The sequence below is a fragment of the Typopeltis vanoorti genome, chromosome 1 (assembly GCF_054136105.1).
Source record: "Typopeltis vanoorti isolate ZY-2024b chromosome 1, IOZ_Tvanoo_1.0, whole genome shotgun sequence".
NCBI lineage: Eukaryota > Metazoa > Arthropoda > Arachnida > Uropygi > Thelyphonidae > Typopeltis > Typopeltis vanoorti.
The window spans coordinates 122846187-122873960 of NC_143549.1; the positions used below are offsets into that span (position 1 = coordinate 122846187).

General features: G+C 36.1%; 1 protein-coding gene across 2 annotated transcripts in view; it reads right to left on the minus strand.

The window, feature by feature from the left end:
- The window catches only part of LOC150110374 (UBX domain-containing protein 4), a 202467-nt gene that overhangs the window by 76956 nt on the left and 97737 nt on the right, over positions 1-27774 (minus strand). For both annotated transcript variants that reach the window (XM_090399088.1, XM_090399098.1), the window contains exons 8-9: positions 20923-20977; positions 7321-7490 (exon numbers count right to left, since the gene is read on the minus strand). In XM_090399088.1, coding sequence (XP_090255214.1) covers positions 7321-7490; positions 20923-20977 — 225 coding nt within the window. The remainder of the gene's footprint in view (positions 1-7320; positions 7491-20922; positions 20978-27774) is intronic.

The following is a 27774-nucleotide window of genomic DNA, read 5'->3' on the forward strand; positions in this document are numbered from 1 at the left end:
TTTCAAAATAAGGTCAAAGAACCTTTGGACGCCATGGGATGAAGACAATTAAGTGGTTTCACTTAAAAAGAGAGTGTGAGGAACCTTTTTAAGGAGAGGATATTAGAGAGGATTTCAGATGGACTAGAAAGTGTACAAGATTGGTGGAGACATAATTCAAAAGCAAGTCTGAGCTGTGCAATCTAGATACTTAGCAAAGCATCTGGAAAGATTAGAGAGCAGGAGGGTTGGTGGTGGAATAATAATGTACAAGAAGTAGTGACGGCTAAGAGGAAGGCAAAGCAGAAGTGGGATGAGTCAAAAATTTATTGATTTAAATTTATTTTCAAAAGTTTGAGTCAAAAATTAAACTGAAAAATTTATTGATTGGCAAAATATAGAAATAAGGCATCAAAGGACATCTTACATGTGAGGCAGATCAAAGACTCTGGAGGAAGAGTATTAAGGAGGGCTGTGGATATAAGAAACAGATAGAGAATATACTTTGAAGGGCTTTTAAATTAGGAAAATGCAAGGATTCATAGAGAAGATGGGCAGCCTTATGAAGAGATGGTGCAGAACATCAGTAAAGTGGAAGTAAAGGAGGCCATAAAGAGGATGAAGAATGGAAAATCGGTGGGCCCTGACAGGATCCCAGTGGAGGCACAGAAGCACTGGGGGAAGAAGGAATTGACCTGCTGTGGGACCTGTTCATAAAAGTTTGCGAACAGGAAAATATGCTCAAGGAGTAGAGGGAAAGTACTATCTTGTCCCTATCTACAAGGGTAAAAGGGATGCACAATACTGTAAGAATTACAGAGGAATAAAGTAATGTCCCACACAATGAAAAATCCTAGAAAGGGTTCCTTGATGGAACAGGAGGAGCCTTGACAGGAGGTGGAGACTGCAAAGGAGCAATTTGGTTTCATGCCTGGTCAATCGACGACAGATGGTATCTTTGGGTTACAACAGATGACAGAAAAGTTTCGAGAGAAACAACAGGAGCTACATCTGGTGTTTACTGATCTGGAGAAAGTGCACGATAGAGTGCCAAGGTAAAAAGTCTGGAGTGCCAAGGCAAGAAGGTGCCGGAGAAATATGTCAGGTTGGCACAGGAGATGTACAGAAATGTGAAGACAAGAGTTTGGACCTGCCTGGTAGAGAGAAAAAGTTTTCAAGTGACAGTTGGTTTGCATCAAGGATCAGCATTAAGTCCATTCCTGTTTATTATTGTGATAGAAGTGTGTCGGAGGAGGTGAGAAAAGAAGTACCTTGGACAATGTTGTATACGGATGACATCGTGCTGTGTGCAGAATCAAGAGAAGAAGTGGCTGCTAAACTGGAAAGATGGAGGAAAGTACTGGAAGAAAGAGAGAGAGAGAGGTATGAGACTGAGCAAAAGTAAGACAGAGTATATGTGTTGCAAAGTGGATAGCAGCCAAGAGATAGATCTGGAGCTGGAAAGAAATGCCATCAGGAAGTTTAGAGACTTTGGATACTTAGATTCAACAGTGAAAGAGGATGGAGAGGCAGAGAAGGAAGTGGGATGAGAAGGGAGAAGAATACAAGCTGGATGGAGGAACTGGAGAGATATGGCTGGAGTGCTATGTGATAAGAGGGTGCCAATCAATCTAAAAGGCAAAATCTACAGGATAGGAGTGCGACCAGCTATGACGTATGCTATGGAAACTGTGGCCCTGAGGAAAAATAAAATCAGCAGGATGGAGGTAGCAGAGATGAGAATGCTTAGGTGGATGTGTGGCGTGACTAAAAAGGATTGTCTGAGAAATGACTATGTAAGGGGGACAGTGAAAGTTATGAACTTGGGAACGAAGATACAGGAAGCAAGGTTTTGGTTGATGAGGAGGGAGGATGAGTATGTGGGAAGAAAGATCATGCAGAATAGACATGCAGAGGAAGCATGGATAGCCAAAGAAGAGATGGAAGGAGCTGGTGGAGAAGACTCACTAAAAACAGTGATCCTACTTAAGTGGGATAAGCTACAGAAGAAGTATATGAGAGATGTAAATCTGCTAGATTTAGGCATGTGTGTATACACACACACACACTCACCCACCAATGTTCTCCCCCCTTCCGGCTTTTAAACTCATATTTGAACATTATACAAATGTTCAAATATCACTGTATCATGGATGCTTGAATCTCCTGGTGAAAAATTAATTTCAATGTGCAGCATGACACCACCTTGCTTATAAAGTCTGAAAAAAGTTCCACATTTGGCTTCAAGAGCAAGTTTTCCAGATTGCTAATGGCCCATAATACTGAATTTACGATAGGTTATATATTTACATCATATACATTTAGTACCACAGTACTAAATATGTGCAAGTGTAGCTTCTTAGGCAAGTAGGAGCATAGTAATGAAATTCTACTAGTAAATTTTTCTAGAACCTGAAGACCTCTTATTATTAAAAATGGAACAAACAACCATTTTCCTATTTGCTAAGGCAGCTATACTCAGAGTAAATTAGATCTTATATCAAATACAACTATATCCTCAAGAAGCCATGCCTTCAGATTTGAAATCAACCACATCTGCCACAGAAAACCAGACACCAGCTGAACGGTCAGCTCTTAAGGATCTATGACATAATTAAAAAATAATTATCCTCCTAGCCAATAAAGATAATACTATATATGTATATATAAGGGTTACCCAAAAATTTACCATAATGCAAAAAATGCTGACATGTAAAGATAAGGAGGTGATAGTTCCATTCTGTAAGGTGCTAATTAGGCCTCATTTGGATTTCTGTATATAGATCTGGTCATCTGGCTATATCGGTGATAGGGAAACATTGGAGAGAGAGAGTGCAGAGCCAAATAACTCATACCCAATATACCAACTCCGAAATATTGAGTATGAGGACAGGTTAAGGAAATGGGATCTTCAGGGCTTGGCAGATAGGAGGAGGAGAGATGACATGATTGAAATGTATAAGCTGGTGAGAGGAGCCTATCAGATAGAGGGGAATTACTGCATAGGATAATGGGTGATGTAAGAACTAGAGGTCATCACTGGAGGTTGTATAAAGATCATGTGAGTAAAAAAAGGTAAAAAATTTTTTTTGGTTGCAGATGGTGAACAAGGAGTGGAATGCACTGCCAGAATGAGTTGGCACATGCCCCAACACTGAATGTTTTCAAAGCAAGGTATGATATTTATTGTAGTCTGTGAGTATTCAACCTTCTGCAATTAAGTCTTTGGACTCAATGGAGGCTTGGAAATAATGCTAATAATAATTCTGGATATGTAGTAGTTTGAAGAAGCTTTAAGTAAAAAAAAATCCTCCTTGAGTTTGTTGTCATCATGAAAAAGAACATTTGATTCTATCCTTTGCCATACTCTTCACTTGAGCCTACTTGTGACATTCCCATTTCCTGATTACCTGTTCTATAGAAATTTCTGCCTTGATCTTCATGCTGTCTCTTGCCCATTCCTATTCCTTCAAAATGCATTGTTAAGAAATTACTGTCTCTCAAATGTCCTTCATTTTCTACTGTCATAATAATATTTCTAATTTTTTTCTTTATCATCACATGATCACTGGGCATCCACAGATGCCATATGGTCACTCCAATGCTCAGTGATGTGCCTCACCATGTAGTTCTGTTGTGTGCTTTTCTGGAGGGTTCAACTCTCTGAAGATCAGTTAATTTAGACACACCATCCATCCATCTCATTGACAGTCTACCCCTTCCTTTTTTCCCAGGAACTTTACCTTCTATTACTATTCTGAGAAGTCATCCTCCATTTGTTTGCCTTTCAGTATATGATATCCTCAACAGCCATCTGTAACACTACATCTCAAAAGCAGCTATCCTATTCCTGTCAGATTTCTTTAGGTTCCAAGTCTCACATCTATAAGTAGCTGTTGGAAAAAAACAACTGCCTCCAAAATCCTGAACTTTGTTTCCATGGGGATAGATCCATCCTTCCAGATTTTAGACAAGTCTCTGACTATTGTTTTAGCCATTCCTAATCTTCTTTTGACATCTTCTGAACAGCAATTCTTCATATTAATAATGGATCCCAGGTACTCAAACTTGCTGACTTCTTCAATTCTATCTCCATTAAGGTTCACTTGTTTCTCAAGAGATTCCCTGTTTGTATTTAATTTGAGAACCATAATCTTTGTCTTGCAAAGATTGAATTGAAGTCCTCTGTTATTATTGATCTTGTTAACGTTATCAAGAATTTGTCCTAGTTCTTCACTGTCATTACAGAGGAGTACGGTATAATCAGCATACCTCAGATTACTGATCAATCTACCACCTATCCTAATTCCTGTCTTGAGCTCATCCAATGCTTCACACATAATGTCCTCTGCATATATTTTTCTTCTTCATAACAGTAATTTCTCATCGGTCACTTCCTCATCATTCAAATAGCAGTAGAGCCTATTGGTCCTTCACCAAAGACACTGGCTGCAACTTTTGCCAATCTTTATTTCCATGCATTCAGATGGTACTATTGTAAGTACCATGTGGATGTGTGATATCTAAAGATAAATCTAATCATCATCTAAAGAAAAAGTCTGATCTACTGGAATCATTCCTCTCCTCCAATTCTTGCACCAACAAAGGCAAAGTATCCTCCACTTTACCAAGAATTACTCACTGCATGCCTTCCCCAGTTTTTTCATCAGAAAGAAATCAGAAGAATCCTGAATAACTCAGACAACAAGTCATTTGATCGTGAGAGTATCCTTCTTATTGTGCTATAAACTTGCTCTAGAATTAACATCTATCCTATATCACCTTTTAACTCTTTCCTACTTGACTGGCAAGTACTCACTAACATGGAAACAAGCTCATATTTAGCTCATTCTAAAACACATGACAAAAGTCAGCCAACAAACTACCAACCAATTACTCTTACTTTAGCTAAAGTAAGAGTAACTGATTACTTTCTTCATGAGTAAAACTCATGGAGAAGGTAATCAGTGACCAGCAATTCAGATTTTGCCAATCTTAATACAATGCTCCAGGCCAATGTCAACTACCTGCTTTTGGACATAAACCACTGCAATGTTTGGAGAAATGTAAAGTCACTCAGCATTTGACTGCATCTGGCAGAGAAGTATGCTCAACAAACTACCATCTCATGGTTTGCCTTCTATTCTTTATAAATGGGTCATCAGATATCTCTCCCTAAAACCCTATTCATATCTAATGATGATCACAGTACTCTATTCTTCTTCATTTGATAAACACTGCAGTGTATAATCATTCAAAAGTGTTGGGATTTTAAACTCCCACCATCATTCATCCACTTTCTTCCACAACATGAACAGCTGCTGGTTAACATCCATTTACTATTTAGCTTCAGACATACCAAACCAACTTCTCTTCCTCATCTTGAGATCAGCCTCCATCACTCTCTTCCCCAAAGACTATAACTGTTCAAGAAGCATGCCAATGGATTCCTTTATTCTTTTCATCTTATCAGTACGTGACACTGACGTGTTATAGGTTTTGCAAGCTTTCATATGCTTGCAAAACCTATAACATCTATCCTATATCATCTATAGTAATTACTGTGCTATAAACTTGCTCTAGAATTAACATCTATCCTATATCACCTTTTAACTCTTTCCTACTTGACTGGCAAGTACTCACTAACATGGAAACAAGCTCATATTTAGCTCATTCCAAAACACGACTTTTGTCATGTGTTTTAGAATGAGCTAAATATGGGGTGATTAGAATGGTTGGTTCGTTTGGATTAGCAGATAAATCAACTACTGACATGAGACAAATGATGAGAAGGAATGATAAAATCATGCCTTTTCATGTTAGAATATCTCAATGAGGAAACTAGATATCCCATTCAGGACACACACAGACATCTTTGTAAGTCAAAGGCTAAGATCCACCTCTGGAACCTTGATGTCTATGAGGATCCAACTCAGTTAACTCAGGAGAAAGATACTATATTTTCAGAATCTTATAGCTTCATGATATGTATTCTATATTAAATAATGATGCACAAAACTATATCTTCTTATAAAAATATAGTCCATAGGCAATGGTTTCCCTAAATGAAAATTTACATGAACATTTTTCAATTTTTAGCGATGGATCCAGATGGAGGAGGTCGCTTATTCCCTCTAAAGAACTTAAAGTTATATACCTATATTGCACTAAGAAGTCTGCCACAAGATACAATCTTACTACTTTGGCAATGTCCAAAAAACTTGTTAATTACTCACTGTACAGGACAACAATAAATAAATACTGTTGAAAGTTTTTTCTTCATTTGGTTATACAATAAATTAAAGATGCCAAGAAATTATATTCTTGGTTTAATCCTTTATCCAAGTGTAAGCAAACAAAATTTACAAGTGAAGTATCTTCACAACTGGGTTACTTACATGACTTCATATCAACTGCCTTAGCATACCCCTTTTTTTGGACATGTATATATTATGTATTATGCAAAGGGCCACTATCCAGACTGATTTTTATTTTTATTGAGGTACATGCTCACTTGCAGGATTATGTTCAATGTAGTCTACTGCTTGGCAGATTAGTGGGTTTAGGGTGAATAGCAGCATTTGCAAAGATTTTTGCAACCTTTTCCCATAGGAAAGTTTTGATCTCAGGGATATCGGCTTCTTCGTGAAGCTGTTTGTTTTTTTTTTTACGAATCATGGTGTATTAAACGCCATTTGTAAACGTTTGTTTTGAATTGTCTGTAGTTTGCTAATATTTGAATCTGCTGTGTGACTCCAAACAGATGTGGAATACATCAGGACTGGCTTAATCAGCATCTTGTATAGCAGCAGTATGAGTTCTGTGCTTAGCCGACTGCGACAATTCAGTAATGGGTATAGCTGTCCCATTGCCCTATTTGCATTTGAGAATGGAAATGCCAAATATGACAACTTTGCTGTCCAGGAACACTAGTCTTCTTGTGAATAGAAATGCAGTGCTCTTATATTGTAAATGAGGAGAAAAAAACAGCTGCTATTGAGTTAGTTAACAGTTTGAGATATGCACATTTTTTTTGCAGCTTCCATGTAATTTTTTCTGCGACTTCCACTCATGAAAGGGTGTAAACCTAGTGAACATTCAGTACTATGTATGGGTGGTCTGAGTTAGTAAATCCAAAAAGCCTGCTCTAGAAACTAAATGTGGAATTTGAGTTACTTAGGAAATGAAATTCATCCATCTCTTAAATTACACATGAAGTACATAATTTCAAAATATTACATATTTTATTATAAATACTTTTATACATAACACATACTTTACTTTTCATTGAGCCAACCATTTAATAAAATACCAAACATTAAACACCAAATGCATTATTACCTGTCTTGTGCAATTTGTGCCCTCACTCGTTCACGTGCTAGCCTCTCTTCTTCTTTTTCTTTGGCTCGTTCTCTTGCCCATTCTTTAAGTTCATTATCTTGCTTTTGGTGGTGAGCACTTAACATTTCTTTACTAATCCTTCTACGTTCAATTTCATCTTGCTTTTCTTTCTTAAAAAAAAAAAAAAGTAAGTTTACTAGGAAAAGAAGAGCCTAAAAGCTTAATCAAGAGCTTATAGTAGAACACAAATCTTCAGTATGAGTGGTCTTAAAATACATGCCTACTTAAAAGATGAACTATTCCAGGGGCAGCCGAACCGAGGCTCACAACCATATGTGGTTGTGAGTACATATGGTTGCGACACATAATGTGCAGCTTGCAGAAATATGTTGGATGAGCTCCTTTTTGCATCACAATTAATACACAGCAGGTAAATAAAAAATGTTCAAGCTTTATAATGATTTACCAGGTATAAACTAAGCAAGTTTAATGTTCATGGTGAGTAAATATATTTAAGAATTTAAATGACAATGTTAATGTTAGATTTGGATCAGCAAGGATTACAGAGGAATTGAGATAGAGAATCAGTAATCATACAAGCTGGTGCTGACAATATTAGTTTTAGTGGGTGTGGCTTGTGATCACATGATTGTGGCATGTGTGGTTGCATTGCACACAGTGAAAATAGCAGCGTGTTAGTGACCTATTTAGTGCTGTACAGTTTGGTTGTGTTGTGTGCATTGGAGCTTATTGTTTCTTTTCACTTTAATTTTTTCAGAAGTGTCTGTGAAAATTTTGTGAAGGAAGATCGCTTCATCAAAATTTAAGAAGTGAATATATGAGAATGAAAACAGAAATTTTAACCAAAAGTTGGAGGAAGATTTTGCATTCACCATTCAAGAAGGTAAACTTTTGTTTTATCAACAATGTATCACTCAGTTACTTAAATATAAAGAGCCAATATCCCCTTAATTTAAAATAGTATCACTCAGTCATTACAAAGCCAGTAACTTGAAAAGCCACTATGAAACAAATCGCAAAAATTTTCCGTCTGATTATCCACCTTAATCAGAATTACGGAAAACAAGTTAACTGTATGAAAATCATCAATAAATAACCAACAGACACTGTTAACAACTTTGGTAAGGAAGCTGATAAAGACTGAAGCTAGTTTTGTAAAATCATAGAATATTGCTCATGCTAAACACCCATATTCTGATGGCAAATTTGTTAAGATTTTTTTCAAATTTTTATGGGACAAAGAGATCAAAGGTTATACTACACCAGGACATAGATTACAGTAGCACATATGGTAAATGGTGAGTGGGACAATCACAAACATCCATGTTCTTGGAAGGATTCAAACCTGTAGCCTCTTGGGTGGAGTGCATATACTAACCACTTGGCCAACAAAGCTGGCAATTTGTAAGAATATAACTGAAGTTGTTGCAGTAGGAGATCCAAATAACACAAAAACTTCAGTAACTAATAGCACAAACGCCAGCTTCACGCAACTACAGAGAGGTGTACTTCCCAGTTCAGTGCTGATGTTGCAGGCAAAATGATTTAAAGAATTCCCTTATATTCAGCTTAGCTCTTGATAAATCTACACACATACAAGACAACCCACAACTGACAGCATTTGTTCATTGTTTCCTCTGATAACTGTGAAAGAAGAGATGTTGGACTAAGTGGCGCTAAAAGAAATAACTCATGGTGTTGACATTAAAAATGTGCTTGACAGAGCCTTAACAAATACTGATATTCCACTGGGTAAAGTCGTCAGTGATGCAACAGATGGAGCACCTGCAATGGTAGGGAAAAATGCAGGATTAATTGCACTTATGAAAAGCGATCCCAGCTTTCCAGTTTCTCTCTCTCTCTCTGTTCACCGCATTATTCATCATGAACACCTGGCAACCAGACTCTCCAAGTTGAAGATGTCATGAAATTTGTTCTTGAAATTGTCAATTTCATACACTTAAATGGAAAGGCTGACCAACAGTTCAAAATTTTATTAAAGAACTGGAACTTGAAGATAAACCCAGTGATGTCTCATTCTACTGCTTTGTGAGATGGCTGTCAACCAGCAATACCTTAAGTATGTTTATGGATCTGTTGGAGCTTATTATTATTACTTTTCTTATCCTCAACTAAAAACTGATGAATGGATGCAAGATCTATGTTATTTAACTGATATTTTACTCAGTTGAGGTAAAATCATAGAATTTTATAATGAATAATGATATAATGAATCATCTACCAACTCTCAACTTAGCACTCTAGGGGAAGGATAAGATCGTTCCTGATTTTACTCAGACAATTTTCAGCTTTCAGAATAAAATAAGAATTTTTCAAAGAGACATATTGCCAAGAAACTTCAATTACTTTCCCAATTTCAAAAGGAGAGCAAATACATTCCCTGTTAAGAAATACATACATGTATTTCTTAATATTTTATAAAATTTTTGTAAAAAAAAATGTGCACGTAACATGTGCTCATGTCTTGTGACTCTCAAACATCGGAAGTTTAACGTACATGGTTCTTATGTAAATCAAGTTTGGCTGTCCCTGATAACTTCTTAGACAGGTTTGAGGATTTGAACTGAAGCCCTGCTTTGCCTTTCTTGTAAATCCATCCATGATTGATGTGACCAATGATGGTTGTCCAATTCTTGAACCGCTGGTTACAAAATCATTTCTGTGGAAATGGACCTAGGTCTAAAGACGATCAATAAATCCCAGTCTATAACTGAGTTCTGTAAGCAAGGTCCAGAAATAAAATATCCTGAACTGAAGAAAAAACCAGTGTGTGACTAGTCTCTCAATTTTCAGCACAACATACTGCTGTGAATCACTGTACTTTGTAACAAAGTCTGTGAAGTCGAAGCATTGTGCAATCCTTACAAATCAACACCTGAAAGAACTAATTCGTACAGCTTTGACAATATATCAACCAGATTTTCAATAACTGACAGCAGCCAAGATGAAGACTCGCAAGACCTCTATTAGCAGTAAATAGCCTAACTGTAGCAATGTTTGTGTTATAAAAATATTATGATAAGACTATAATTTTGTAAGGTGGTATCTGATTAAAATATTTCAATTTTATTGGTTTAAAAATTTCCTCAATGCTTTGACCAGATATTTATTATTAAGACAAATAAATATTATTAAAAATATTGGTTTTTACCCCATTCAATTTTATTTTTGCCAGTCTCACTTAATGTTAATGAAATGCAAATCTGGCATATACATTTGGTGTGTGTGTGTATATATATATATACACAGGGTGTCCCAAAATTCACGCAAGATTTAAATTTAGTGCCATTTGTGCGGTAAAGTGTTGCCAACGAGGAAAAAATGACAGCGTGACAGCTGACAGTTCAGGGTTATTAAAAATGAAGCGCTACATAAAAGAACAACGCATTTTCATTGTTGAGCAATATTTTAAAAATAATGAAGGTTTGGCAGCTACAGTTCGCAATTTTCATACAAAATATGGTCGGAATAGTGATTTAACTTCATCAACTGTGAAAAGATTAATTAAAAAATTCAAGGAAACTGGATCAATTAGTGATCTTATACACTCTGGCCGTCCTTCAACAAGTCGTTCAACAGAAAACATCGAAGCAGTTTGTGAGAGTGTTGCTGAGAGTCCAGGAACATCAATTCGGCACCGTGGTCTTGAATCGGGCATTTCGAGAAGCTCTCTACAGCATATTCTCATGAAAGATTTGCATCTTTATGCTTATAAAGTTCAATTGACTCAAGAACTGAAGCCTACTGACCACACACAGCGAAGAGAGTTCGTTGAATGGATTATGGAACAACAACAAGTGGATGCTTATTTTTCGAACAAAATCATCTTCAGCGATGAGGCTAATTTTCATCTTGATGGCTTCATTAATCGACAAAATTGTCGCATTTAGGGTTCAGAAAATCCACGAGTGATTGTTGAGAAACAAATGCATCCACAACGTGTCACTGTTTGGTGCGGATTTTGGGCTGGAAGCATCATCGGTCCATTCTTCTTTGAAAATGCGGCTGGTAGGGCAATAACAGTTACTAGTGCTCGCTATCACGACATGATAATCCAGTTTTTGTGCCTAAATTGCAAGATATGGATGTGGTTTCAACAAGACGGTGCCACATGCCATACAGCCCGAGAAACAATTCAATTACTGCATGAGTCATTTTGGTGATCAGAATTGGCCGCCCAGATCATGTGACTTAACGGCGTTGGACTTTTTTCTTTGGGGTTTTTTGAAGTCTAAGGTTTATGCCAACAAGCCCACGACCACCCACGCCTTGAAGGAGGAAATTGAGCGCTGTATCAATGAAATTCAGCCACATTTATGCAAAATGGTCATGAAAATTTTTGACAAAAGAGTGCGTATGTGCCAGCAAAGCCATGGAGGCCATTTACCCGATATGCTATTCCATGAATAACCTTATACTGTATACTTTATGAATCAATAAGAAATTACAATTTTTAATTAAAACCGTGTATTTTCTATCAAAATTACTTCTCATGAATTTTGGGACACCCTTTATATATAATATATATACAGTGGTGCCTTGGTTAACAACGGCCTCAGATAACGACATATTTGGTTAACAACAAGTGGCTGCAAGAAAAAAAATTTCTTGGTTAACGACACAGGCTTTGGTTAACGACTCTCAATTATGTGAACCTCTATCTGATCTAAAAAACCGGAATTTTCCGATAGCACTCAGCCACGCGTGGGAAGACATTGTCGAATAGAGAACAGCCACATGGCATAGCTGTGAAGCTCAGATATGTTTGACCCATCACAGCCAGCTGTTTACGTTTTCTGTTTATTGTTTCTTTTCTTGTAGCGTACTGTGCTATATTTTAAAATTTGTGGTTATGCGTTTTATGATGAAAATGAGTATTTAAGCATTTATTATTTATGTTTTGGCTCATATAGACAATAAATCAGCAGGTGCATGTCACTGTTCGTTTGCCATCAAAAGGCAAAATCAAATCTCATCTGTATAATAATTGTTGTATCTATAAGCTGCTAATCAGTGTATGTTTGCACTAAGTCAAAAATTGCAGGTTTCAAATTTAACTGTTAACTTTTATTTCAAAAAGTTTTTTTTGAACTTTTACTTTTATTTTCAGGTGACAATATGTTCTCTGAATCTCTTGTCTTAGTGTTGTACAATTTGTAATAATACTGTATTTTGCATATTTTTTTTTTATAGAGTGAATTTTTTTACCGTGTGACAAAATGGGTCCCAAAAAGAAAGCTAGTGAGGGAAAAAAAAAAAACAGAAAAATTTTCTCTATTGAACAGAAGAAAGAAATAATAGCAAAACATCATGAAGGTGTGAAAGTTATGCAGCTAGCTCGAATATATGAAACCAGTCATTCTACAATATCAACCATTTTGGTTAAGAAAGAAGAACTTATGGTAGCTAAGGTTGCTAAGGGAACTTCAAGGTTGAATGTCAGAGGGCTTCTTTTTGAGCAAATGGAAAATCTATTACTAATTTGAATCAAAGAAAGAGAAATGGCAGGCAATACTACATCTCAAAATGCAATCTGTCAGAAAGCTAAACAGATTTATCAAGATTTGAAAAAGAAGACTTCGGGATCAAGTTCTGAGGTAGATGATGATGATTTCAAAGGTAGGTAGCAGAGGTTGGTTTGACAACTTTAAAAAAAGAACAGGAATTCATAGTGTGGTCAGACATGGAGAGGCAGCTAGTGCTGATAAAGCAGCAGCAGATAAATTTGTTGATAGCTTCACAAGAATTATAGAAGAAGGAGAATACCTACCTCAACGTCTTCAATTGTGATGAGACTGGGTTATTTTGGAAGAAAATGCCCAACAGGACATTTATCACAAAAGAAGAAAAAACACTTCCTGGGCATAAACCAATGAATGATAGGTTAACATTGCTTTTAGCAGCAAATGTAAGTGGAGATTGCAAGGTAAAACCAATGTTAATCTACCACTCAGAGAATCCCTGAACATTCAAAAAGTTCAATGTCTCTAAATCCAATCTCGGTGTTTTGTGGAAGTCTAACAGCAAAGCCTGGGTCACAAGAATAGAATTTAGAGACTGGATTCGAGTGTTTGGACCAACTGTCAAAGCCTATCTTGAGCAAAACAATCTGCTCTGAAAGCCATTTTAACCTTGGATAATGCACCTGGCCATCCAACGGACATACGAGAAGAGCTACCAGAGGAATTAGATTTTATCAAGGTGATTTTTCTTCCTCCCAAGACTACATCTCTGATTCAACCTATGGATCAGCTGATAACTGCAAATTTTAAAAAACTTTACACAAGGGCACTTTTTACCAGGTGCTTTGAAATGTGTGAGGCTACCAACATAACCCTAAGAAAATTTTGGAAGGAAGAACTCAACATTGTCACAGCAGTTAGGTTAATTGTAAAGGCTTGGCAAGAAGTGACAATGAAATGTCTCAAAGCAGCATGGAGGAAACTGTGTCCTTCCTTTGGTAATGAAGAAACTTCAGATGAAGGACACAAATTGGTAAAGGATATTGTGGCAACTGCTCATGTTGGAAATAGAGGAAGAAGATGTCGAAGAATTATTGGAGATGCATGACTGAGAACTGACTACTGACGAGTTAAAAGAACTTTTTAAGCAGCAATGTGAAAGGAAATGGAAATTTCATCTGAAGATGAGGATGGAGAGAAAGAACAAATTATGACTGATGAAATCAAAAATGTTTTGGCAAAGTGGGAGGAAGTTCAAAATGTTGCTATGAAATGGAATCCAAACAAATCTGAGGTTATCAGAACTACAGATCTATTTAATGAAAAGTCCATGCAGTTTTTCAGAAACATTTAAAAAAAAGAGGAAGAAGCAAACAACCCTAGACATGTTTTTTTACAGGTCTATTTGTCAAAAAACTCCGAAGTGAGCCCAATTGTCCTTCTGGTGAAGACTGATAATTAAAAACTGTTTTCATGAACAATTCATTTTATTAATGTTAATTTTTTTGTAGCAAATACATATACTGTACTGTATAATAAATAAATGATATTTACCATATTTTTGTGACATTTTAAATGATTTTTATCTGCATTTTTAATATGTACTATGGTTGTGGGGAGGAGCCAGAACAAATTAATTGATTTTCAATTAAATCTTATGGGGAATCGCACCTTGGATAACGATGGTTTTGGTTAACGACGGTAATCCTGGAACAGATTACCGTCGTTAACCAAGGCACCACTGTATATATATGTGTGTGTGTGTGTGTGCCTTGTGATTTTTGAAACATACAAATTAACAGTTTAAAAACTACATACATGAAAAAATATTATTGCATACATGTATTTCTTAACATTTGTATAAAATTTTTGTAAAAAAAATGTGCATGTAACGTGCTCACGTCTTCTGATCAGGAGGCGTTCACTTACAAAACATACATACCACAATAATACATTTTAACAATATCACAGTAGCTCATACTTTTCAAATATGAGCCTGAAGTATTGTTATAATACTTATGGGTCAAGAGCAGTTTCCTTAACACATTCACATTGGAGTGATTGGGAGTCTTTTGATGCCACAATGACCATCTGGCAGGGGCGGTAGAAAACATGCTGCCCTGCCCTGCCATAGTTTCACGTTGCATGTGTGAGAGATTCTTAATTTTAACCAGCTCTACATAGAGGATGGGGGGGGGGGGTATGAATGCATTTGTTTTAGGATATATTAGAAAATAATTAAGGAGAATGTTATATTTGGTTAGTACTGTAGATATTATTATTCTTTAGTTATTTTCTGATGTTGAACTGCGCCATTTGTAATTAACTTTGTTTTAAATGTAATTTTGTCTTCGCTGTTTAGTTACTCTTATCATTAATGAATCCCCTCCCTTACATTGATATCTGTCTGCTTGAGCTTATGTTAAATTCCTTTGGAGACAGTAACCTCTATCCTTGTCTAAAATGTTCTAATCTTAAAACTCACTGTGCTATTTGTAATTAACTTTGTTTTAAATGTAATTTTGTCTTTGTTGTTTACTTACTCTTATCATTAATGAATCTCCCCCTTATAATGATATCTGTGTCTGCTTGAGCTTATGTTAAATTCCTCTATCCTTGCGCAAAATGTTCTAATCTTAAAACTCACGTCTGATACTATTACTTGACCTTAGTCTGCTTGTAATCTGCTTAACTTACTCCTTCCCCCCCTCTCAACAACGTAAAGTTTATCCTTATACGTGCTATGTCGTAAAATCAGGGAAACCTCTAGTTAAGGGCAAATCCTCAATTTAGATTGCTAATGCTCATTTTAGCAGTCCTTGAAAAATTTATATTACTTAACAACTGCGCCATCATGGACTATGTAAATTTTTTAGTCTTTACAAACATGAGAATTTTTCTGCTAAGCACATATAGGAACCCTTTATTCATTAATCTCAAGCAACTCTGAATTTTACAATCGTGGCAGTTACTTTACCTTGGTCACACAAGTCCGATTAATTTTTTGTGAGACAGTGCATTGGATAACAAAGATCAGGCAAGCTATTTACAAAACTAAACATGTTTATTTTAACTAAGGCAAACATTTTACAATTAGCAATGGACATATCACGTACTTGAATCACAATTTATGAAGTAAAACTAGTCACTTGAGACATTAGACAAAGAAATCTCACACTCAACTTGATTACCATGTGAAAGTCCTTAGCACGCATAGCCTTGCATTCAATTTTATAAAATTCAGGCAAATCATATGTAACACTTTCTATGCATAAGTTAACATAAGCAATATACAAACTTATACCACTTCCTTTATGCACATACAGACTAACACTCGGCTCTCTAACTTCTTTGCTACGTAATACAATTGATTAAACAGGACTAGCATCAATTATCTACACAAACAATCTTGGACGTTTAACATAGGGCAATCTACTTACTAGCTCTCAGTATCTTGTAAAGTCTTAGGGATTTCAAGGGGTATGGGTGAGTTTTGCTGATTCCTTCCTCATTCTTGCGAAATAGCTGCAATCGGGTACTATTCGATGGTTGCCATCTTGCAAGTTCTCTCCTGTGGAAAAGTAATATAGTTCTTTGGCGATGTTAGGAACTGCTCCGGTTGCAGCATATCAGCATGCACGTGGATTGGTACTTTCAATGAAAAACATCTCGGAAGGTTCCTTTGAATACGGCCTCTCCCGACTTCCCCTTGACTGGGGTTACCTACCAGCAAACTTCACAAGATCTCCTAGAAGACTCCTCTACTCTTCTCCTCTCTACTCTTCTCCTCCTCCCAAGACTCCAGAAAAATTCAAAAAAAAAAGCCCTTTCGTCTGCCAATCATGGTCTTTTATATCATTCGACGTCCCTTGTCTTTCCATCCAAACTTCCCAGATTTTCCGGAAGCACCCTGACGTCACCTATGCTTACTTTAGGACTTGGCAGCAAAACTCATATATTTCAGTGACCTTAGAGACTGTTTACCTCCAGCTCACTAGCATAATCCTTTTAGTTACATATACTTGTAGTTCTACACTCAGTTATTTTCACAATATAATACAAAGTTTAATACATTGAAGCAGGTTATATACACTTCTAATTTTATATATTTTATAACCTATGTAAAATTGATACAGGTAAAAAAGAATTTCTTTATTTCACCATAAGAGATTTAGAAATAGTAAAGGGTTACAAATATGTGAACTATTATTAACGAGTCATGGGAAAATGGCAAATATAAGGGTGGGGGGAGGGGGGAGGAGAACAGGTTTGAATAGAAATACTTTCGTTATATAATAAAATTATATAATATAAAAAATACCCTGACAAATGAATTAACATTATCGAAGTCAAACTTTTAGCAATTTACGTTTTTATCTATAATCAGAATACTTATCTATAAAATTTATTATAATTAAGTTTTGGATTTTTTATATGTGTGTGTTTCTTGTAGAAAGGCTTATATTGGTTAAACATGACAACTAAATACTTAAGGATTTGACACTATGGGACGTAATGGCACATTTTCTTTATGTATTTTTGGGAGCCCACATATACGGGGGTGTCTAGAGTTATATGGTTTCAGTCTGTTAGTAATCTCCACAGGCCAAGAAGTGACCTTCTTAAGAAGCCTATGGAGTTTTCTAATTTGTGAGTTGTGGAATTGTATTCAATGGGGAGGTAAGTAGCTCGATCTAATAGTAAAGTCTCAAGCTTACCTGTGTAGTCATTATGATTGAGTACTACAGTGCTGTTCCCCTTATCTGCTTTGGTGATAACTATATCTTTGTTTTTCTTCAATTCCTGTAGAGACTTGTATTCACTAATGGATATGTTGGTTTTTGGTGGTTTTGCTTTTGTGAGAACAAAGGCTACATCCAATCTGATATCATTGGCGATGTGGTTTGGAAGGTGGCGAATCCTGCGTTCAATCTGGATCATTAATTCCTCTGCCGGTAATTTCCTAGGAGCAATGGCGAAGCTGTGACCACGTGACAGAGCGTTGAGTGCTTCAGGCTTCAAGATAACCGAAGAAAGGTTAACTACAGTGTTGATTTGTAGTTTTCGTTTCGACGTCGAGTTCTTTTTTAATTTATCAAACTTGTTGATATGTCGACTCTGCATTCGTTCCAATTCTTTATTTGCCACAGTGCACGAGACGTCATGTAGAATCGATCAAAATTCTTGATTTAGCATATTTGAAAGCCCATTCTCTAGCGCTAAAATAGATCTGTTTACTTTACGTCGGTTAGGGAAGCACATATAGTGTTAATTTGCTCCCGAAGTAAAGCCTGGCTCGCCCGGTTGTAGATATGGAGAGCTTTCTGTGAAACGAAAGTGCTTAAATTTTACACAATTTGGGATTACTTGATTATCCCGGCAGCATTTTAGGAAGGTCAGACGATTCAGTTGTCTAGATAACTTCAGCTTCAGTTTACCATAATGGCGGGCCTTGCGTGTGATGGAATCTCCATGGATGATAGTAATTCTTGTAGGAAGGCTTATACGCTGGTTAAATATGATAACTAAATACTTAAGGAACTGACAGTGTACACTAGAAATATAAATTAAATCAACTTTAATATATACTTTCCAATATTTCGGCAACGTGACGTTGCCATCTTCATGGGAACTTAAGATAAAGACAAGCTGAATACAATCCCACCAACTCACAAATTAGAAAACTCCATAGGCTCCTTAAGAAGGTCACTTCTTGGCCTGTGGAGATTACTAACAGACTAAAACCATATAACTCTAGAACCCCCCCCCCCCCCGTATATATGGGCTTCCAAAAATACATAAACAAAATGTGCCATTACGTCCCATAATGGACGGCATCGATTCCCCCACATAGAAATTAGCTAAACATTTGGCCAAAGCTCTCTCACACTATACTGGCAACACACCTTCACACATAAAAAACTAAGCCCACTTCAAAGCCAGCATAGAAAACCTTACACTCAAACACACTGACATAATAGTCAGTTTTGATGTCTCCTCCTTATTCACAAATGTCCCACTCAAAGAATCCTTAGAGCTAATCCAAGCTAAATTTCTTCCCGATATCACAGCCTTTTTTCAGCTCACAATGAACTCAGGCTATTTTGTTTGGCAAGGAAAATTCTACAAACAAATAGAGGGGACAGCCATGGGTTCTCCACTCTCCCCACCCTTGGCCAATTTCTTTATGGAGACCTTTGAAGAAAAAGCCTTAGCCTCTGCCCCACAAAAACCAACCATATGGCTTCTTTGCTACGTTGATGATGTGTTCGCTATTTGGCAACATGGCCCGGATACACTCCTCTCCTTCTTAACACACTTAAACAACCAACACCCTAGAAAAAGAGAAAAACAATGGCCTCCCCTTCCTAGACACACTAGTCACCTGCCAACCTGATGGAACCTTGGTTTTCTCTGTTTATAGGAAACCTACCCATACAGGCAGATACATTCACCAACAATCCCACCACCCCTCCTTGCAACAATATGGAGTTATTTAGACACTATTCAACAGGGCAAAACTAATCTGTTCAAATGACCAAGCCCTAACCGCTGAACTAAATCACATCCTTAACACTTTCTCAGCCAATGGCTACCCCCCCTCCCAAACAATCCAAAAAATACTAAAACCAGTTATCCACAACCCACCTCCACCCATTCACAAAAAATATTACTCTAAATAAATCACCACTCCCTACATCCGAGGTACCTCGGAAAAAATCAACAAAATCCTAAAAAAAACATGACTTGACCTCTTGTTACAGACCATATAGAAAATTGGCATCCCTTATCCACTCCACTAAAGACCAACCACTTTCTCTAGACCTAGCTGGTGTATACCAGGTCCCTTGCAGCTGTAAATTGTCCTACTTTGGCCAAACAGGCAAGACAGCAAATATCAGAATCTCAGAACACAAGGACTACATCTGATTCACCAGTACAGCCACTTGGGGCTTGCAGACCATGCTCTGGATACTCGCCACAGAATAAGGTGGAAGAAAGCCACAGTAATGCACTGCAGCAAGTTCAAATATGAAAGACTATTCATGGAATCAGCCTCAGTCCTTAGGAACATGCCAAACCTCAACAAATTTGGATGCATGAGACTGCCCCAAATTTGTGAAACATATATCAGAAGAACTTCAGCCCAAAGGCCAAGAACACCTAATATAGCCCGCCAGGGGGGACACCATCAGGACTTTAGGAAAAGGTAGCTTCCTCGCTTCGTTTCTCATTTGCACTTATGTAGTAGTTGCGTGCACGTGTTTTTATCTTAAGTTCCCATGACATTGCCGAAATATCGTGACATTGCCGAAATATCGGAAAGTATATATTAAAGTTGATTTAATTTATATTTCTAGTGTATGCTGTCAATTCCTTAAGTATTTAGTTATCATGTTATTATGTGTGTGTGTGTAATCCAAAACTTAATTATAAAGATCTCAGCATTTAAAATGTTAATACACCAGGAAAAAGAAAATCCTAAAAGACTTAATCAAGGTTAAAAAGAAGAGATAATGAATGTTCATCACTGTTTTATAATCAAGTGGTAACTCAATGATTGATAATTTTATGAAAGTTTTTTCACTTAGATATGCTACTAATTATATATTGGGATTTATCCTTTATCCAAGCGTAAGCAAACAAAGTTTGTGCCTGAAGTTCTTTCAGGACTGGGGCAACTCATGATATAAGTTCTCATCACTTGCCTTATATCTCCCATAATGCAAAGCACATCTCCTTGTGGGAAGATGTGCTTTGCATTATGGGAGATACTAAGGCAAGTGATGAGAACTTATACCACCTTTACCACAAGTTTCCCCAGTCCTGAAAGTACTTCAGGTGTAAACTTCATATGCTTACACTTGGTTAAAGGATAAAATCAAATATATAATGATTGATATTTATTATCCATTCTATTAATAAGCCTACAAGATATCAAATAAAATCATATTGGATAAGATTTTCTCATTTTATCTTCCTACATGGCAATGAATTAGAAATCTGAATTGTGATATTTACTAAATGAAATACAGAGATCCATAAAGTATTATAACACTCATTATTTTCAAGAATAATGGTAAATCAAAAAGTTTACCTCTTTCAAATCCTTTTCTTTGATTATCTTCTTTGCCTCAAGAAGTTGTTTTGCTCTAAAAATAAAAATAAGAATAAATAAAATTCATCATCATCAAATTCCTCATGTGTACAAGATACTACACAAAATAATACCACAAAATAGATACTACACACAAGTTTTGCATTTTTAGTAACTTTATATTGTCAATTTTCCTCCAAATTTAGTCTTTTAACTGTCAGACTTTACATTTCAGTCTTCTAGGACACGTCTTACTGTATCAGTCCATCTAGATACAGTAAGATCTAGATAAACAGCTGTTTTGATAACTGTTCCTCTTTCATTCTGCACCACCAGAGATTAACTGCATATACATTCCTAGATGCTAACAATGTCAAGCATGAATCTAATCTTCAATTTTCATATGATTCTGCTCTGTTCAGTCTCAAAATTTTTCTAAGATCTCCAGTCTTATCAACTTTTTTTTTTTTTTTTTTTTATTATTTCTAACTCAATTCTCAAATCCATAACTTAAAATTGGTTTGAACAGTAGCTTATATATAGCTACTTCAGCTCTCAATTTCTCTTAGTCAGTATAAGAGAACTGACTCACAACATATCAGTGAAGATAATGTATAATCTTGTCTCATACCTGATTATATATTAAGCCAACTTCCTGTACTGCCTACAATTCTAACTGCTGACTTATAACTCATTTACACTATATAGTTGTAGTCTGTTTGTTCATTTGTTTGTTTTGGGGTTTAATGGCATAAGGAACATTTAGGTCATACTGCATCAAAACCAAATGTAATAAATAAGACGCTTATATCAGTCTAAAAACTATATATAAAAATTGAAACAACAACAAAATTATAAATGAAACATTTCTTAGAAGTATACTACATAAGTCTCAGCTCCATATTTTGCTGTAGGTATAATAATGGTTTTATAGAGTTTTAGTTTGAGGCTTTCTGAAATGCTGTTATTTTTCCATATTTTGTTTAATTTATTCATTTTAGACCATCCTTCATTAAGTCTGTATTTTACTGTTTCTGTGTTGTCAAGGTTGTGAGTAATAAAACTGCCAAGATATGTAAATATTGCTTTACTTGTTCAAGTATGTGTCTAAGTTTATTGGAATTTTTTCCCTAATCTCTTCCTATTTTCATTGTTTTAGTGTTGCTTAGATTGATTTTCATTCCAAAAGTTTTGCATTCTTCATTTAAAATTTTTATTGTTTTTTCAAAATGTTCTTTAGATTCTGCAAGAATAATAATATCGTCTGCATATTTGATGTGGTCAATAATTGTGCCATTTATTTGTAGTCCTGGTTCTTCAGCTATGGATTTGCATATTTCTCCAAGATTGCCAAGATAGATAATAAATAAATTTGATATGAGTGGGCAACCCTGAATGACTCCTTTTTCTACTTTGAATTTGCCTGTTTTTATTTTCTTAAATTTGACAGTTGTTTTGGTATCTTTATAATTTATAATAAAGGTTTGTGGTTCTGAATCTAGCATCACAGATTTTAAGATATTTATCATTTAGTTCCTGTCAGTGGAATCAATTGCTTGTTTGACGTCAACAAAACTGCAGTATGTAGGTAAGTTGTATACAACAGTACTTTTCAGCCAGGCTATTAACTAAAAATATAATCTATAGTAGACCTTCTGGGTCTGAATCCTGCTTGATCTTCTCCTATTGTTTCTCGTTAAACTCTGGATTATATTTTGAATAATGCGTGTGAAGATTTTATAGCTATAACTTTGCAATGTTAAGGGTATATAAATTTTCACACCTTTGTTTACCTCCCTTTCTGAGAATTGGTATTAGGATGCGTGTCTTCCAGTCATCTGGAATTTCACCAGTATATAGTATTTAGTTAAAAAGTTCCAAAAGAAAATTGATGGCTGCTATGCCACCATATTTCCACAGTTCAGTAGGAAGTTCATCATAACCAGGTAACCCAGATAATTCATTTGGTTTATTGCATTCAAAATTTCTTATTTTATTATGAATGGTGCTTTATCTCTTTCTGTCTCTTTATGTTTACCCAATCTTCTTTCCTCTGGAAAAGTATCCTGTATTATTATTATTAAGAGAAACCACCAGGGACTCAGGAACTCATCGAAGGAGGGCCACACCATTTGCACCTGCTGTCATACCTGTTCTTAAATTCATTCATGCTACTTGCACAGAGAACATCCACTGGCAATCCATTCCAATCATGCACCACTCTATGAGAAAAATCTAGCCCTAACACCCCCCTTCTTGAGGGCATTCATTCTCAACTTCCATGGATGCCCTCATGTCCTTTCCCTGCCCTCCATAAAATGAAAAATTCCATCTACTGAAATTCTGTATTTCAGAAGTTTGTAAGTCTCAATCATATCACTCCTCTTTCTCCTGTTTGTTAGTATCTGCAGCCTACAAATTCTCAATTTGTCTTCATAATTTGTATTCCACAATCCTGATAACATTTTTGACACTCTCCATTGCATTCTCCAGTGTATCAGAATCACCATGGAAACCAGACCAGACCTGTATGCAATAGTCTTTCCTTTACATGTGAAAGTTCATTTCAGCACTGCAATTATCTTTTGAGTTGTATTTGCAATTTTTGTTATATGACCCTTGAATTTCAACTTCCTGTCTACTAAAACTCCAAGATCCATAGCCTCGTCAGTTTCTTCAAGCATAATCCCACCAATATAATACAACATTGGATATTTAATCACACCAAAGTGCATGACTTTATATTCATTAACATCGAAATGAGCCATTTTCACATGCCCACAATTCTGGCCTATTCAAATCATTCTGCAAGTACTGCATATCAGCAGCACTTCAGAATACCCTACCTATCTTTGCATCATCAGCAAAAAGCAATATGTCACATGCTAAATCTTTCCCATCTTCCTTTTACCCTTTTTTACCTTGCGGTGTCGAGGGTTTATTAATCATCGGACCTCAAACCATTCACAGGATAAGGTGGTCAGCCCTATGTCCCGGTGTATCATATGTTCGTAGTGTTGGGTTCTCAAGGCCGGTTTGCCTACTTTGTGGGATGAAAAACCCCAGGATAAACTGGAGAAAATACCCTACTATCCACGGCCAAGACCTGCTGACTTGACTATGGCTGAGGAAGATCCTTCAGCTCCTCACGTCACCGACGGGAATTGAACCTAGGCCACTCCTTCCCATGGCATATGGTTGCGAAGCGAACAGCCACTAGGCTACCCATGCAGACTTAAATCTTTTTCCAATATCATTAATGTACAGATTGAATAACAATGGACCAAGAACTGATCCTTAAGAACACTGGTACCTTGAATCTTGCAGATTCAACCCCCCCCCCCTCCCCCTCACATACCACTTTTTGATATCCATTAGTCAGCCAGCCATCCTCTTATCCATGTCAATAGTTTATAATCCAATCCCATATTCTCCAATTTATGCAACAGTATTTCATACTGTATTCTGTCAAAAGCCTGAGCAAAATCCAAAAGTATCATGGTGTATCCATTCCCTAGTCTAACTCACTGGTAAAATTATTATAGAATGTGAGCAAGTTGCTAAAAATGACCTTCCTTTAGTAAACCCATAGCATATTCCTTCCTTACCTGCATGCTCTTTTGCATACACTTGTTTGTGGTCTGCATGACACAGTTCGACAGCTTGCAGATCTCTGTTCTTATCCAGTTCCTTACTTATGCAGACATCATTACACATTACATGCTTGATAGGTCTGAACCAGACGTTCATTGCAAAATAGAGATTTTAATGTCAACCCATTTATGAATGCAAGCCTTAACAAACCTTTCCAAAATCTTCACTACCCTTGTGCAAATGGATTAACATATGTTCTTTCCACTCCCACGGAATCTTCCCTGTTCTGAGACCCAAATTATATAGCCTAGTAAAGGAAATAGCCAGTTCATCTGTCATGCTGATATCCCATCAGTTCCTATTGCAGAATTCTTATTCAGTTTGTGCAACAGCTCTAGTACTTCCTTCTCATCCATGAGTTTCCTCACATGCTGAAGAGGGAGCAGTGAGTTCAATGTTACATATACCAGGTTGATAGCTTTTAGTAAAATGGCTGCTTATTAGTGGAACAATCATTTCTGCATCAGTCACCCGCATCCCACTGCATTCATTAGTTATTCTTTCAAATTCATTCTGTCCTTTACTTGCAAGCATAACAATAGAATTCTTTTGGGTTGTCTTTAACTTGCAGAGCCAGTTTCTTTTCATACCCAGACTTTAGCTTTCCATAACTCCTACTTATGATTAGCATAACTGATATCATCCTTATGCACAAGATATTCCTTCCACATCATATTTTTCTTACGAATCTCTTGTTTAATTAGAGTACATATCCATTTCACTCCTACTCTATTTATTCTTCGAATAAATAGAGTAGGAGTTAGGTCTTATATTCTCTAGGGATACATTCTGTTATCGCATTGTTTAAGTATTTTTAAACACTTTTCACTCACTGTTGATATCTAGTAATTCATGATCAGAGTGTAAATTTGCTTTCTTTAGTGTTCTTACATTTTGGATTGAGAATTTCCATCCAAGGTTTTTTAAAAAGCTATTTACAATAACTTAAACTAAAAGGTATATACTTTATATAAAGTGCTAAAGATTAATACTCTGTTTAGATTTTCCTTCTTGGACTGACTTACACCTCCAGACATCCATGGTACAAAACATCACATCACATCCACAGTTTCCTATGGAAACTGTGGATGTGATGTGATGTTTTGTACCATGACAAAAGCAGACTCAAGACAAAAGCAGAGTGTAGAGCATAATAAATCCAAAAAATCCTACCTAAAATTTGATGCTATCTAGAAGAGGGCAATCAAATTTTAATTAATATCACTCTCTTACACTCAACTCATCCCAGTCATTTTTTTCATAGAACTCTGTATTTCTGTATATGGCTCTTTTAGAGGTATTTTCATGGGTACTGTTCTTCTGAGCTGGCTATTAACATTTCACCCCAATTTCCTTTAAGACTAACACATCAGTAACTGCACATTCAATATCTGTTCATGGTACAGCTTCAAACCTACTGAACCAACTTGTTCTTTCATTTTATCTCCCTGTATTCAATGGAATAGTCTTCCTACATTGTCTTCCACAAAGCTATCCTGTAGGCTTTTTACCAATATGTGGCATAAATGCACTATATATATATATTATGAAACTACTCATCTCTGGGGTTAATTAAAAGCATACCCAAGATTTATTCACAAACAAAAGATGCAAAAACTTAAAATTTCTAAGAACTGAGTTTGTTTTTTCATGCTTAAGTGGTAACTAAAAGGGTTCTTAAGGGCTAAAGGAAGGAGACCCTCACATAGCCTTTTATGAAAAACTAAGGCGCCTCTGATATAATGTCCAATCCTCACCTTCTAGTGGTGCACAAGTTAGTATATAATGTATCAACCTGGATAGGCTGGCAATTTGAGATTTAGTCATGGTTAAACAAGACTCTCTCTCTCTCTCTCTCAGCAGTTTTTGTCAGGGAACCATGGAAAACAGTGAAAAGAGTCACTACTAGAACAAATTCTAAATCAACTTCAGAAGAATTCACAACAGGCACCATCAACATAAAAAGTATCAAAGGAAAAGAAGTAGAAATGGCAGAAGAATCAGAAGGAAACTCACTGAATATGTTACTGCTGATTGTGATATCTTCATGCTAGTTTAGGAAACTAGCATGAAGATATCACAGAGTCTGCCAGTGAATCTCAATTTTTCCTTGAATAATATTTGTATATTTGAGTATTCAGTTCACTTCTGAAAGCTGTTCAAACTTTGATTCTTCTTTAAAACTTTCTTACGTATTTGTTTTTTCAGTATGTTACTCTGTTTCATCCTGCATAAAACTTAATGGTGGCTACTGAAAAAACAAATACATAAGAAAGTTTTAAAAAGAATCAAAGTTGAGCAGCTTTCAGAAGTGAACTGAATACTCAAATATACAAATATTATTCAAGGAAAAATTCAGATTCACTGGCAAAGTCTGAAGAAAACACTGCTTCATCCAGAGAGAGAGAGAGATGTGTTGAAGTCTTGCAAACTATGAACTCTATGTTGGACTCAAGGAGTTCAACAGGCAGTCAGGGAAAAGAAGAAAGCATAACAAAAGTTCCTAGAAGTAAGTCATCATGTGCCCTGAGAGAGAGAGAGTACAGAATAAAATGTAAATAAGCAAAACAATGTAGAAAAGCAGCTAAACAAGTCAAAAGAAAACTTTAATAAGAATATAGAAAATAAATATATGAAAAGTGGCAAAATGTTCTGAAGGAGAGCTATACTAAAGTTTAGCAATGAAGAAAAGAGTACTGTAAAATGAATTAGAGATGATAAAGATTGAAATAAAATTTGAAGATATTTGAGTAGTCTGGAGTAATTATTTTGAAAATGAAACAAGAAGTAACAGAAGAAAATATTTAAGAGGAATGCAATCAGGAGTAAATAGCAATACTTAAGATAGAAAAAAGCTATCAAACAATAAAATGTGGAAAAGCAGCTGGAGGAGGTGACATTTGACTAGAAATACTCAAATACGAGGTATAAAAATTTTACAGTGCCTACACTGCATCACTCAAAAGGAAAAAAAAACAATGTGTGAAAAACACATTGTTATTCACACATGAGACTGAGAAAAATTGGAGGAGGAGGAGCTGGGTTCAGATCAAACAGACATTTGTCAAGATCAGATTTTCACTTTAAGATTTGAGAAATCATAGGATATGATAAGGATATGTATTTAAGTTCTCTAGTTCTGGAAAATGCATATGACAAGGGGCCAACTGAAAAGCTGTTCAAAACACTATAAATATA